This window comes from Corvus hawaiiensis, chromosome 10 (assembly GCF_020740725.1).
Source record: "Corvus hawaiiensis isolate bCorHaw1 chromosome 10, bCorHaw1.pri.cur, whole genome shotgun sequence".
Taxonomy (NCBI): Eukaryota; Metazoa; Chordata; class Aves; order Passeriformes; family Corvidae; genus Corvus; species Corvus hawaiiensis.
Window position 1 is genome coordinate 12,397,134 of NC_063222.1, and position 14,651 is coordinate 12,411,784.

General features: G+C 38.3%; 1 protein-coding gene across 2 annotated transcripts in view; it reads left to right on the forward strand.

Moving 5' to 3' along the window:
* COL4A3 (collagen type IV alpha 3 chain) overlaps nt 1–14,063 on the forward strand; it is a 61,162-nt gene extending 47,099 nt beyond the window's left edge. The window contains exons 39-52 of one of the 2 annotated variants that reach the window (XM_048314496.1): nt 221–301; nt 920–1,018; nt 1,944–1,994; nt 2,976–3,161; nt 3,785–3,915; nt 4,355–4,427; nt 5,741–5,812; nt 5,934–6,053; nt 6,793–6,891; nt 7,476–7,688; nt 8,345–8,522; nt 9,574–9,688; nt 10,988–11,160; nt 11,371–14,063. In XM_048314496.1, the coding sequence (XP_048170453.1) occupies nt 221–301; nt 920–1,018; nt 1,944–1,994; nt 2,976–3,161; nt 3,785–3,915; nt 4,355–4,427; nt 5,741–5,812; nt 5,934–6,053; nt 6,793–6,891; nt 7,476–7,688; nt 8,345–8,522; nt 9,574–9,688; nt 10,988–11,160; nt 11,371–11,455 (1,676 nt within the window). In that variant the 3' untranslated portion in view covers nt 11,456–14,063. Of the gene's footprint in view, nt 1–220; nt 302–919; nt 1,019–1,943; nt 1,995–2,975; nt 3,162–3,784; nt 3,916–4,354; nt 4,428–5,740; nt 5,813–5,933; nt 6,054–6,792; nt 6,892–7,475; nt 7,700–8,344; nt 8,523–9,573; nt 9,689–10,987; nt 11,161–11,370 lie in introns of those variants that run through there. The other variant, XR_007205713.1, reaches the window with a different exon arrangement.
* Nucleotides 14,064–14,651: the final 588 nt, after the last annotated feature.

Sequence of the window (14,651 nt, forward strand, 5' to 3'; positions counted from 1 at the left end):
ATTTCTCCAACTGTGCAGGGTGCCTGGGTGGGGCACATCGATTTATATTGACTGCTGTAAGCCTCAACAGCTCCTCTGTGGTCAGGGCAGCCAGGCCAGCTTGCATCACCTTGAGAACTTTTGCAGGTGGCCAAAGCAGAAACAATAGCAAAGCTCTTAAACTGAGTCTGGACCTAGGGATGATGCCTTTTACCCTCTGCCACACTCTTTCTTCTTACAGGAGAGTGTGGACCCCCTGGAGATACTGGTGTTAAAGGATGTCAGGGCCACCCAGGACAGCAGGGAGTCCCAGGCCCTCCTGGTATGGTATATAGCATCTCTCCTATATCACTGGCCTGGGTTTGGGATTTCATTTCATTGAGGCTTTATCTACCTCCTTTTAACAGCCACTTTTTAATGTTATCGGTTCAGCTGAAGCAAAAAGTTCTAATTTTGTTTCACTACTGGAAAGCTTTTTGCGCTTTTTTTTTTTATAAGTACATATCCAAGGGTCTCAAGATGTGATATCCACGCAATTATAAGAAAGGCTTAGGTTCTTTAGATTCTACCTCCTAAAAGAGAATGATACACTAAGACATATGTAGATGAAGAGAAGAAAATTAACTGGAATAGAAAGAGGAGACAGAGTTGTAGTTGTCTTTTGCTAAAACAAAAGAACTAAAAATATATCTCAGGGGCAGTGTGTAAATATGCAGCAACAGAGAGGCATGCGTTGCAGGCTTTATTATGTCTGTAAAAATAGTGGGTGTGTTAAATCCACTAAAGTCCAGTGAGTTCAATACAAGCTATATGCTGCTCTATACCAACAAAGCTACACCTATCTTTGAAGTAGCTGAGTTAATTAAATTTTAATAAAGGAGAGCCAAATCTTCTCACTGCAAAATTATGGAAGTAAAAATTATATTGTGGTAATTCACAGGTGCTGCTGGAGTCCCTGGAAAACATGGACTTGTTGGTGAAAGGGGTACTCAAGGTCAGGATGGTATGCCTGGTCCCCCAGGAGTAAAGGGAGAACCAGGTAACACAAGTGAAATATTTTCATTCTACTTTACAATTGTTTTTTTCTGTAATATACTGACAAGGACTATTTAGAAAGGATTACTAAGGAGCTTCTGTAGAGCCAAAGCTAAGTTTATAAGTAGAAGATTATACATGATTTTCTTTGTAATATTTGTACATGCTGTCAACAACCCAAGTGCATTATAAATGCTCTATTCTACGTGTGATTTGTCGTAATGTCTGCAAGAGTTGAAGTATTGCTGTTAATAGTTCTTATGGTTTTAATCTCAGAGATAAAAAGAACCAAAATCCGTTCCAAGGAGTCTTCTGTTTTATGTGAATATAAAATAAAAGGAATCACAGTGTTTCCCTGCATGAATAATGAAAGTTTCCACGACCTAGACCTTGGGTTGTGAAACCTTTCATTTAAATGTCATTCCTGTTGTTATCAGTATTCAGACAGATTTAGTCCAACACTGAATTCTGACAGAATTTTACACTGAAAATATTTCTTTGCATATTGGTATCAAGAAGATACTGAGAAAGCATCCATGGTATTTAGAAAGTTTTTCGTATTAACTTTGAAGTAATCACTGAACGTATTTTCTTTTGGAAGTATTTACATTTATTTTTCTGTTTTTCCTAATAATGAAATTAAATGCAGATATTTTCTTCTGGTTTTTTTCTCTGAAAAAAGCTTATTTTAGTAGAAGGTACCTCAAATATGATTGACCAATAAGAGTTCCTCCTATAAATCAAAACTTTAAAATTTAATTTGTGTTTTTGTATAGAAGAAATGGAAATAATAAATTTTATTTTACATATAACTAAACTCTGCATTTTGATTCAGTGAATTCTGAAGAAATGTATGAAATATTACAAAACTGTGATGTTTCCTAGAAATTATTTAGGACTTTGAGTTAAAGTGACCTAATGTTTTATAGGACCACCAGGGAGAGGGATCCCTGGCCTTCGAGGCATTCCTGGACGTACAGGTGAGTTGTCTTTTCAAAAAGCTAAATTTTTAAATCCCAGAATCATCATCAAGTGCCCTCCTGCTTTCAGATACTTGAAATGGCACTAAGAGTGTCAGAGGAAATCAGGAGTGATTCCGTGCTTTTGATCAATGGTTTGGTCCTAAATATTAAATGTCAACAGTTGTTGCTTGTAGAGTTTAGACTATTGTAAAAGGGAAATAAAGAAGCAGACTTCTGTGGTCTTGTGAAGGTGACATACACATTTTAGAGCTTTTGAAATTTTATGGTAATACATAATTTGACTAACAGAGTATGTTAGTCTTATGCTCTTAGAGCTTAGAGCTCTTATGAAAACAAGATCTTGCTGAATACTAAGCATACTTTTAAAAAGCTGCAGTGGTTGCATTTTAATTTTGTTCATCTTCCCTTTTACATTGATAAACAGAAGGGACTCTTTCAGCTTTTGAGGTTTTACATTGTATTTCTGGTGCTGGTAGAAATCCATTGATTTGCTTTACTTTTAAAAAGTAAAATAAAGCACTCTAAGATCAACTTCAGAACAATATCCTTTTGGAATAGTCTCTAATTTTGTTTCATTCATATTGATGCTTCCAGCTGGGATTTAGTTTAAAAGGATTTGTTAGTTCTGATGAAGAAAGAAGCACTTCTTTTACTTATGCATCAATAAATATTCCCTTCTATAGTCTGTTTATCCTTCTCACAAGTTTATTTCTTGGGATGAACAATCTTTGAAGTGGAGTGGAGGTTTTTTATTTGTGTGGGTTTTTTTAATTTAAAAAAGTGCTGTGTACCTTGCAGTGAGTCCTGTCTTCTCACAACTATTTTGCTTTAGGGTAGCAAGGTGGCTTTGAGGACTTCTCTGTACTAAAAACAAGGGCTGAATTCCACCTTTGTGGTATAGGAAACGCATATTCTGAGTCGTTACATCACCTTACTGTCTTGACAGCCTTCCCTACATGTAATATTCACACTTTGCAGGAATCAAAGGGGACATGGGACTGCCTGGTTTTCCTGGGCCTCCAGGTGTGAAAGGTCATCAGGGAGATCAAGGACCTGTTGGACCTCCTGGCTTAGTGGGGTTACGTGGATTTCAAGGTGCCACAGGCATGGCAATCACTGGCCAGAAAGGGAACAGAGGTATTCCTGGTGCACATGGAAGACCAGGTGTGTTTTTAGAACTCCTTATTTATCTGAAATGATATACTGATATCCAGAATTCAAGGTTGAAAGGGGTATTCCCCCAAGAGAGTTTCATATTTAAACAGGTCCTTTAGCAGTTAATGCAATATTACCATTGCAAACAACATGATCTCTGCAGTGGCATTTAAATAAAAATAAGTCTAAGCTTTCCAGTCCACTGGACTGCATTATTTTGCTTTCTTCCCATGTGGTCTGTGGGGCAGCTGAGATCCATCTTTAACTGAGATAGCTTGAGTGGCACTTCGGGACATGGTTTAGTGGAGGACGTGGCAGTGTTAGGTTTACAGTTGGACTTGATGATCTTAAAGGTCTTTTCCAACGTAAATGATGCTATGATTCCAGGCTTAGCTACAACTGGAGGATATTCAAAAACCTATAGTGTTAAAGACTACTGTAAATTCTGATCTCAGATTAAATTAGCAGGCTAAGAAAAATTCATTGATTTTTTTTTTAAAAGTGTGTGTATTTCCTTGGGAATCACTGCAGTAGTAAACATGAGTATCATTATGGAGCCACTGAACGTTGCACTGAGCTGTGTGTAATCTATGTGAAAAGCAGTCTTTACTAACTCTGATGTTTCTGTATAGGTGCTCCTGGTTTTCCGGGCCTTCCTGGTCTTTCCACTCTCAGCGTGAAAGGAAGCAAAGGTGTCAGAGGGGCGGATGGCATACCAGGGCCGAGGGGCCCAGCTGGTGACGTTGGCCCTCCTGGTCCCAAAGTCAGTGAAAGGAATATTGCTTCTTACTGCTTTGATAATCAGCTCTTACCATGAAAATAATACACATTAAAAAACCCTCCAAAATCTCAAAACAAACAACAAACCCAGACAAGCATCCCCTCCCCACCATTTTCACAAAAACACCTTGTAATAGAGGAAATACCAAAATGGATATGAGAAACAGGTTTTATGGACTTAAGTGGATCAATAAGAATTGGTTTTTTTAATTCCTGGTATGTCATTTCCTTGGCTGTTCTGTATTACAGGATAATATGAACAATAATATGACTATTTCTAACATGCTTGAAAGTAGAGCAGATAATTCTAGTTGCAGCATATTCTGTGAACATAAAGCTTTGAATATTCTGAAAAAAATAAAATGTGTTTCATAGTGTGGAGATGCTGCTCCTGTTTATTACTGATGTTTTCTGATTTGCAGGGAATAGAAGGTCGATCAGGCTATCCTGGTGCTAGAGGGCACCCTGGATTTCTTGGATTCCCAGGTGTAAAAGGTATTCATAAATTTATCATGTACACTCCTGTGTGCCAAATACAATCTTTTACTTGTTGAGTTATAATAGTATTTGTGTATGAGGGGTTCTAGAGACACAAGGTTTTGCCATGAAGATCAGGTCTAAATGAAAGCATTCACTAAGAGAGTTTTCACTGAGGTACATGCTCTGGGTGTGTCCAAACTGACATTTAAGTGAGGAAGGGCTGACACATCAACAACCTCCACTTCAGACAAATTCAGAACAGTTTTGTCTTTAGTGAGTGACAAGGTGTGTAAGGACTTTGGCACTGAGTCTGCTAATTGGAAATACCCCACCACTGCTAGAAAATGTGGCTTTTCGACAACCTCTTAGCTACAGAACTCAAGAGCATTTAATCATAATTACAGCACTGGGTCCTCTGTTTACTGTAAGAATAGTCCCAATTATAATCTAATTTACAGTTTATCAGCAGATGAACTGTTAAATATATTGGCTTCATTAATTTCATATTCCTGCGGGTTAGTTGAATCAGTAGCTGGCTACAAATCCTTTTAATTTAGATGATTTTCTAGTGATTTAAATATGGTTTAAATAAAATAGGCCTGTATTACTCCTGTATTCTCATTTTTCAATTGCACGATTTACAGTGACACAGAATTTCATTACTTGTTCAACCTACCTGTTTGTGATCCATGCTGACTATTGTGCATTTTAAATTTGTTATTGGCAAAGTCACCACACAGACAGTAATCTTACTTCCTTAAACAACAAACTCTCATTTCACGTACGTCAAATCTCCTGAGGTAATATTAAAAATACTTTTTAATTAAGTTTTTTGTTTCAAGCAGAACTGTGGAGCATAGTCTGAATATAACCTCATATTTTGCACAGTGAAAAGAATCGCTTCTCAAATGTCTCATCAAAAACTCTACAACTCTCTTAAAGCCTTTGGCATAACTGACAGTAGGGTTAAAGGGAGCTGAACTACACTTGAAGGCAGCACTTAAAGGCGCGAAATCCAGTGACAAAAACATGTAAGATAGAAAGGACATAGTCTAAAGCTGAGAATTTAAACTAGGTTTATGCACCAACCTTTATATAGACAGGCATGACAGTATCATCTTATAAATTGAGTGCATTCAACCTATAAATTGTATAGTTGCAGCAGAGGTGCAGAAACCCCCTTTCACATTTGAAATGAGTCTATGGGCTATGTTACCCGTTGGGAACTTTGCATGGATTGTGCAGGACTCTTCAATAAGCCTCTGAAACTTTGACAGTTGTTTTGACATTTTAAACCAGACAGATATGTCTTCAATCTTCTCTTTTAGGAGAAAAGGGTAATCAAGGACCCCCAGGACCACAAGGTGCAGAAGGGCCAAGAGGACCAAAGGGCCAGCATGGTAAGCAACCTTTCTCCTTACAATACTGGCTGACTTAGGCTGATTTGTTTGTTTTGTTTTGTAGCTTGTTTTCTTTCTTTTAATGCAAAGCAATAGATCTTCATTATAATTTTGCTGCTAGGCCCACCTGGAGTCTCTGGGAAAATATACTCCATCCCAGGAAGCAAGGGTCCTCCAGGACTGCCAGGAACCCCAGGAACACCAGGTGATCAAGGAATTCAAGGGATTCCTGGACTACGAGGTGATTTTTATTTTTACCTCTATGCATGTCTGTGTGTGCTGCTTAGTAGAACATTTTGGTTTGGTGGGAAAACTTCTGCGTAGAAAATTAGCACATCTTTAAAAAAACCTCACCGTATTTAAAAATAGCTCTTTGTACCTTGTTAACACCCTAATATTTATAACCTGTCCCATTCCACCTGCCCTCCACCCTTGCAGTGAGTGAGTACATCCCTCCAAATAAGCCTAAGCAACATAGTGGATGAAAACATTCCCTCCCCATTTTCATATAACCAGAACCATGCTCAAGGTGTTCGTCATTTGTTGGGGGGAGGGAATTACCACCTGTAATCGAAGTACTGTAGATGTGCTCCAGTAGGATTGTATCTGTCCTAGTCTGAGGGTGGGAAGGAAAGGAGAGGCTGGCTTCTTCTCCATTGGCACCAGTAGTGAAGCCTGCCACAGCTGTGAGAAATGGGGAAGGAAAGAGCAGGTAGGATGAGGTGAATATGCAGTGGGTATCTGGCCACCCTTTCCAGTACCACAGCTTTGCACCCCAGGAAGGGAGCTCCTCAGCAGGGAAGGCTTGCTAGAAGGCATTTGAAAGTCTGAAAACTTAGTCTGAAAACTAAGTAAGTTCAGGCTTTTGTTATAACACAGCTAGATTTATGTGGGGATTTTAACTTTATTTTTTAACAGTTAATAAAATCTAGAATAACTACTGCTGTAAGTTTCTGGTTTTTTTGTTGATTGCAATTTAGGACCTAAAGGAGTAAAAGGTCTACCAGGAAGTTTTGGTCATCCAGGTCATCCAGGACTGCCTGGTCCAAAAGGAGACAGGGGATTTCCAGGACAAAGAGGTACAGGAAAGTGGACATCTTTGTTTGACTGGTACTACTCAATTTACAGATAAACTGTACTGCTGATTTCTGTAAATCCTTCCTCTCTCACATACTAAGATTCTGTAACATTTACAGTAGCTTTAGGGACCCCTGTAAGCACATTCTTAGCTTTTGACAGATGCATATTCACAAATGAAATAATGATTTACAGAAATATGCCTTGACTGTGCTCTTCTGCTATTATTCACTTCTGTTTAGTCACCTGAAATCTCTAGGTACCAGGGTGCCTTTTCATTACATCAAAATAGAACTAAATATTTTTATTTAGGCACCACAAAATGTTTTTACTTTAAGTTTTTGTTGGTAAAAATGGCCATGTTTCTCTAAAATACCTCACTATTCCACGAAGCTATGCAGTGTAAAGTTACCTGAGCTAGGTCTGAAGGAGTTCCTATATCTGCAACAAATAATACCAATTTTTAAGTTGTATCTTCTTACTGGTAATTTTTTTGTTAGTTTTCAAGCAGTTTCACTAATTTAAAAGAAAAGAAAATTCAAACAAAATTATAATATTTGCACACATATTTATTTCACCTCCCCAGGACAACCTGGACTGATTGGCTTTCCAGGTTTGCAGGGGTTACCTGGATCACCAGGTACTATCGCTGCTGGCCCAACAAGAAGAGGGTTTATCTTTACCCGGCACAGTCAGACAACAAAGATTCCTTCGTGCCCACATGGGACATCCCAGATCTATGTTGGCTACTCTCTGCTTTTCGTACAAGGAAATGAACGAGCACATGGACAAGATCTTGGTACTGTATTGGTAAAAAATTTCAGATTGTTTTCTTAGAGTCCAGTAATGCTAAGTTGTCATGAAACCAAATTTACAGTAAGTGTCTGAGATAAACATGGGTTTCAGCCATCCATCTCCAGAGTGGCCTGGAGTCAAATCAGGAGTCATGATTTAAAAGGCACCTTTCTTTCCTGCACTCCTATACTCCCTTGGTGATATTCTTAGAGTTTTTGAGGAGGAATTCAGTTACTTATGGATAGATGTCTAGTATAAACCTTCACAACATTTGCACAGGGCTTACAGTAGTACCACAGGATGTTAAGGAGAATCTTGTGGGTTTTGGAGCCTAGATGGGATGCCTTAGGGTGTGAACAATGTCACCGGAAGCTTTTGTTTAAGCAGCTGAATCCCTGACCCTGTGTCAAGGACTGATACCATTCAAGAAGATTGTATTATTTTAACAGACTTTGTTCTTACCCCTTGTTTATTATATAGATATTTTTGTATAAACCAGAAGCATTTTGCTTTCAGATAATTTTACTGTACAGACACTTCTTACAGTTACCAACTGTTTTAATTCTTACTATAGTAGGTTGGGTGCCATCGTGTGTCTCTTCTGGTCACTGCACTAAATATAATCTCTCTGTCACAAACCCCTCCTCTTTTGTCTTCTAGGAACAGCTGGTAGCTGCTTGCAGAGATTCAGCACCATGCCATTCTTGTTCTGTAGCACCAATGATGTTTGTAGCTTTGCTTCTCGCAATGACTACTCATACTGGCTGTCCACTGCAGTGGTAATGCCACCAGACATGGCACCCATTTCTGGCAGGGCATTAGAGCCCCACATAAGCAGGTAAGAAGATTGGAATTTTAGCTCTTCTGCCCTGGAACCACAGAGGCATCATAAATTGTTTTGAGTGGCAAATCTGAGGCAAAGACCTGCCCATCTCAGCCAGTACAAGCACTGACTTCAACAGCCTGGTTTACTCACCTAAGTATGTCAAATATTCAGTGATACTCTCAAGAAAAGTTAGAATAAAGGTAGGGTCCCACCACAGGACCTATTGCTGCAGAGCCAACATAAGAAAATGGCAAACAGTCCTGCTGATGGCAGGGATTTTTTTTTTTTAAAGGCCCTATCACTGTGTATATCAGAGACAGACTAAAATTAAATAAAGACAGCTTTGTTATTTAGAATACAGCACAAATCAAGTTCTGGTTTCAATTCCGGATGATATATTTACTGTAGTTGGTAAAGAACATTGTAATCTGGGCTGAAGGTTCTCAGCTATTAAACACCCTTGTGCAAGCGTGGCCCTCTCTAGTTGCTTAGAACAGCTGAGAAGTATGAAGAGCAACTTAAGAGAAAAATTCTAAAAGCATGAAAGACCTAGAGCAGCAAAATCCAAGATGGGAAGGCAGGCTTTGTACTCTTATCTTCTGTCCTGCCCTACCCAGTTGTTGCAATCCAGTAGCTCAGCTTCAGTTTCCTCTTTTAGGAAATAAAGATTACTTTTTCTAATCTTAGCAAATGAAGGTAGAGAAGTACAGAACTTTGATCTAAACCAGAACAACATAAAGTAGTGAGCACGTGAAAAAGGTAAAATTTTGCTTGTTACTTCATTAAAGGCAGAATTCAGAACCTCAGATGTTCTGGAATTATTCCCATCTTAAAACAGTTTTTGTCTGGTGTTGCTAGTAGAGATTGCAAAGGAATTTCAGAATAAGGTATGTGGGTTACCTTCAATTTACTTATCTCCTCATTAAACACAGAAACCTGTGTGAGTAGTAGCATTTATAGCAAGCCCTGCCATGAGGTAGCTACCATCCTAGAAGGTAGAAGCTTGTTCTGCTTTCATGTTTTCCCTCATGTCTGCACTGAGTGTATGTGCTTTCCTTCACAGGTGTGTCGTCTGTGAAGGAGCTGCAATGGTAATAGCAGTTCACAGCCAAACAACTGTAGTTCCTGCATGTCCAGATGGCTGGATGTCTCTCTGGAAGGGTTTTTCTTTTGTTATGGTAAGGATATAACAACTTGAATTATTAATTTTATGTCCTCTCATTTTCATTGGTGTTTTCAGCTGTTCATAGCTCATTTGTTTCTTAAGAAGTGTTAATTTTTTTTTTGCCTCTGCCAAGAAGTAGAAAATAATTCTATTATTTCTTATTCAATTCCAAAAGCATAGGAACAACTATTTTGATCTGTTCACAAAAATAGGCAGCAGAAGGAAAAGCAGAAAAGATGAGAGAAGTACTAAAGGATTTTAGTCTGACAAAAATAACTGCATGCATTCACTTTCACATGTTATGCTAAGATCTAGGAAACAGATCTGGGGAGTGAAGTGGTTAAACTGGTCCTGAACACAAAAACGTAGAAATAAGTGACTAACTTCCATGCCAGCAAGTTCTTTTAAAAATCAGATCTTGGGGCGGAACTGCACAGGGAGTTAAAATCAAAATAAATGCAGAACACTGTCTACAAAAGACTGCCTCAGCAATTTTGATGCTATAATTAGATATGAGTGAATAAAATTCATAATGTAACTGCAAATTGAGAACTGCTTATGGGAATAACAGTGTATTTATAGTAGAGGGGATGTAGCATTTAATCTTTGTTACCCATGTTTGTGGGATGTCATAGGGATGCCAGCGACTGAAGGTAAAAGAATTTTAAATCCCTCTTTTTTTGCATAATGTAAAGTCCTTTTAGGTCTAGTGTGAAATTCTTGTTTCTCCTGCAATTTGGCCCCAAGTTATAGTAATAAACTTGGAAAAGAATGAAAGAATTTATTTAGCACTTGGTTGAAACAACTTGCATGTTTCCAGCATCAGCAAAGTTAGATAGTATTTTCTAGCCAATTTTATACTGTTGTGAATTATTTAAGAGCTACTTCTACAAGCATTTACCAACGTCAGAGAAGGAAAATTACTTTTCTGCTTTTTGTGTTTGGAGAAGCAATCAATGCAACAAAAAATATAAAAACACACACCCACCAATTTGGTTTATTTGTAATGTAGTTACTGTTGTCCTTGGCTGGACAGAAGCTAGCTTTCTAGTCTTTGTACTAGTTAGTTTCATGCATTTCATGAACCTGAAAAAGGCCTTTGCAGGGACTTAAGAAATGCCATAACAGCTTGAATTTTCAGAAGGCTTCTGTGCTTCATTATAAATTTTATCAAATGAATCTGCATTCATTTTGTTTAGTGCAAGATATACCACAGAACATATGGTATGTTTTAGAAAGAGGTGGTTTTTTTGTCTGCAGTTTGCTAAAAGCTGACAGACAAGTTCTCATAAAAATGTTTTGGTGGTTACAGTACACAAGTGCTGGCTCAGAAGCTTCTGGCCAAGCATTGGCATCTCCTGGATCTTGTCTGGAAGAATTTCGGGCCGTCCCATTCATAGAGTGCCATGGCAGGGGGACATGCAACTACTACACAAATTCCTACAGCTTCTGGTTGGCATCATTAAATCCAAGAAGAATGTTCAGGTAAACTGCAAAACTTGTGGGGGATTCCTTTGTAATTCCCCTGAGGTTAGACACCCTTCTTTGTTAGGTTCAGGATTATTCTGTAGCACACAGATGTTTTCAATGAGCCAAGGATTTCAAGGTTGTTGTCAGTAATTCCATATCCAAAGTCTCATTGTCTCTCCCTGGTTTTTAAAGAAAAAAATTGAATGTTTGGGTTTTTTCTTTTAGGAGACCTGTGTCACAGACGTTGAAAGCAGGACAACTAGAAAATATCATCAGTCGTTGTCAGGTCTGCATGAAGAGACCAATCTAAACAGTGGCCACTCTTCACAGAACATGAAACTCTGCTTTCATTACAAAGAATTGTCTAACTCTAAAGAGCTATAATTTATTAAAGTCCAGCTGCGTCTGGAAAGACAATTATAAATTGCCAATGCAGCACTGTGGTGAGGTAGGGCAACAGTTTGACTTTTGTCTTTGGCAAATGACAAAGCACTTTGTTGGAGAAAGCTTGTAATGGCATCTGCAGGAGCTTCTGCTGAACCTTGTCATTTCTGAGCTGCATCTTCACCATAAAACTACAGCATCACCAGATCTCTAGTGAAAGATGTTAATGCTGCCTTGTGTCATGTGCTTTTCAAACGGCAGGACAAACTAAACGCTCCTGTATCAGCTTACATATGTTCAGTGTTCCAAGTGGATATCATTTAAGATGACAATCTGATATTTATGACAGATAGGGTTCAATAGCCAATATTTTCAGTGCACTTTTAACTATATGGTGATTCACTGAGAGTTGTTTTGGTTTGGTTTTCTTGTCTAATAAACAAGTATCTCCCCATGTACCTCACCGTTCCTCTGGCTGGCAAACAGGAATACAATGTTTCTTACATCACTGCGGTGCTAATGGTGCTTGACTGGCCAGAGAGGGAATGACACCAAGCACTGGGCAGGCAGGACTGGTGACAGGCACTAGCTGTGTGCTCCAGAGTGACTGTGGCTAAGGGCTGACTAATTGAAAGTGTCGGAAAGTTTTCGTTAGATTCCATTGCTTTTGACACAGATCATGCTATCTTTGAGTTCTTCAAAGTTGACAGTATTGGGCCTCTATTATGATCACATGCTTTTGTCTCTCCTGAAGGAAAACTATTTACCATATGATTTGGGATTTTGTTAGAATTAACAATTACTGTATGGCTGAAGGGCTCCCATGGCATTATCAGGTTATCGCACCCATCAGGATGTGATTCCTAACAAAATCTATATTTCCATTTTACAATATTTCATATTTAAATATTTATCACAAATTTTATTCTGTATTTAAATATTTAGCATGCATATCTGCAAATGAAACCATTTATTCCATCCAGATAAATGTATGCATCCAGAATTTTTAAAAGACTGATATTTAAATTGTACCATCTAAGCACTGACTTATACAAGAGAATCCAACTGTAAATGAACATAAATACTTGAAAAGCACTTTCATTTGCTCATATAAATCATATAAAATTGTAGCTCTGAGGGTTTTTTTTAATATTTATAACATTGCACTTGCAAGGCTATTTAAAATTGTAATATTGACAGTTAAAATGTTAATATTTTTTAATACTTGCACAATCTTATCAGAATTCCAGTATTTAGTGTTACAAAAGAAGCCTAATTCATCTGAATAGTTCTGTAAATGCACCATTTTAAATGTAGGGTCTAGCAATTCAGTGAAATAACCAGGATTTCTCATTTAGATGTTTTTTTAAGCCAGTGAAATTTTATATTGTTTCTGTTAAAATACTTGCATTGTGTTTGTCTGACTGTTTGAATTTTCAGTGTTAACCTAACTAAGAAAAGGTTTTGTCTGTGTTCCATGCCAGTATCTTACGATGAAGCTAACGTGAAGATACCATTTACATGAACTGAATGGCTATTTTAAAATTATTGTTTGCTTGAACAGTCATAGTACTTCTGTTTGCAAGGTATAATTGTGAATTTACAGGATTTTATGAAGAATCTCTTTGCAGATGCACTACTGATAAGAAGGTATTAATGTCAAGTTAATACTTAGTGTTTCATTTGAATCGAGCCTGGGGTTGAGGCTGTTTTCCTTAAAACAATCCCATACTAGATTTTTCCATAAACTCTGAAGTTTGCTTTAAATACTCAAAGATGAAGACCACACCTGTTGCTTGGGAGGTTGTTGGGGTGCTAGTGGTTTTTTTTTTTCATTAAAGCTCATTGCAGTCATCCAAAGGCATTGCATACAATATAGAATCGATGACTGTGGAGAGTCTCATGTAAAACTTGCTAGTAAAATGCAAATGTGAGTACCTGAGGCTGAAGTCTGCTGGAAATGTGTCCAGTAGAGGATAATATGTAAGGAGAAGGGAATGGATTGTGGCTTTAAAGTCCAAAGGTAAGTTACAGAGAGTTATGTCTCATGGTATAGCATATAACTGGAAGTTATGCCTTGTCCCCAGTTTTGGATTCCGATGCTCACTTTTTGTGTGGCCTTCAACAAGTTACGAAAGAAAGATGTTGATAAATAGCTTTAGATTTTGAGTGCTCAAACTGAGTCTTTCTTTCAAAAGCATGAAATACAACTGCAGGGACACATGTTCGTCAAGCCTGGCATAATATAAGCTAGACACTGGAAATCAAAGAAAAGCTTGAAAAAAGTTGATGTTAACTTCTCACTGCAGCTGCAGATCATTTTACTTCCCTACTGCTAACAGCTGTTGTGAGGATTAGTTAACTGATGTCTGTGAATGCTTTGGGAGCCTTAACTGGAAAGTGCTGATGAGGTGCAAGCTGTTAATATATTGTACTGAAAGAATGGACGCATGAGAAATTGGGAATAATGAGCAAACAGTGGGGGCTGTATTCTGCTAAATATAGCCAAATAAAAATATTTTGACTAAATAAAAGATCCTTTTCCATATTGGCTTTTTTTTTTCCTTTCCAGTGCTAATGATCCTGTCCACTACCCGTGCATACCAAAAAAAAAGTTATCTGATTAAAACACAGTGGGTAGAGTTTGTCCTCAGAAAGACACTTGCTCTGACCTGGACTACCCTCCAAGTTTAGTACTTGAGTGTAAATTACCCAAGCTGGGTCTCTGCATGCCAGCTTTCTTCCTAGATATATTCCTGCACAGGATGCTGTGATGAGCTGGGGTTTTTTTTCTTACCAGCTGGTTCAGGGCTGTTCTGGATTCAGTATGAGAATTTATATTGCTAACTGATAGTTTATACTGCTAACATGCTGATGTTTAGGTTGTTGCTCAGTAGTGTTTACTCTAAGACGAGGACTTTTCAGTGTCCCATGGTCTGCCAGTGAGAAGATGCACAGAAAGCTGGGAGGAAGTATGGCTGGGACACGTGCCCTGAACTGGCCAAAGGGCAATTCCACACCACAGAACGTCCTGCCCAGTATATGAACTGGGGAAATTACCTGGAAAGAGGAGGCTGATGGTGGATCAGGGACCAGCCTGGCATTGGTCAGCAGGGGGTGAG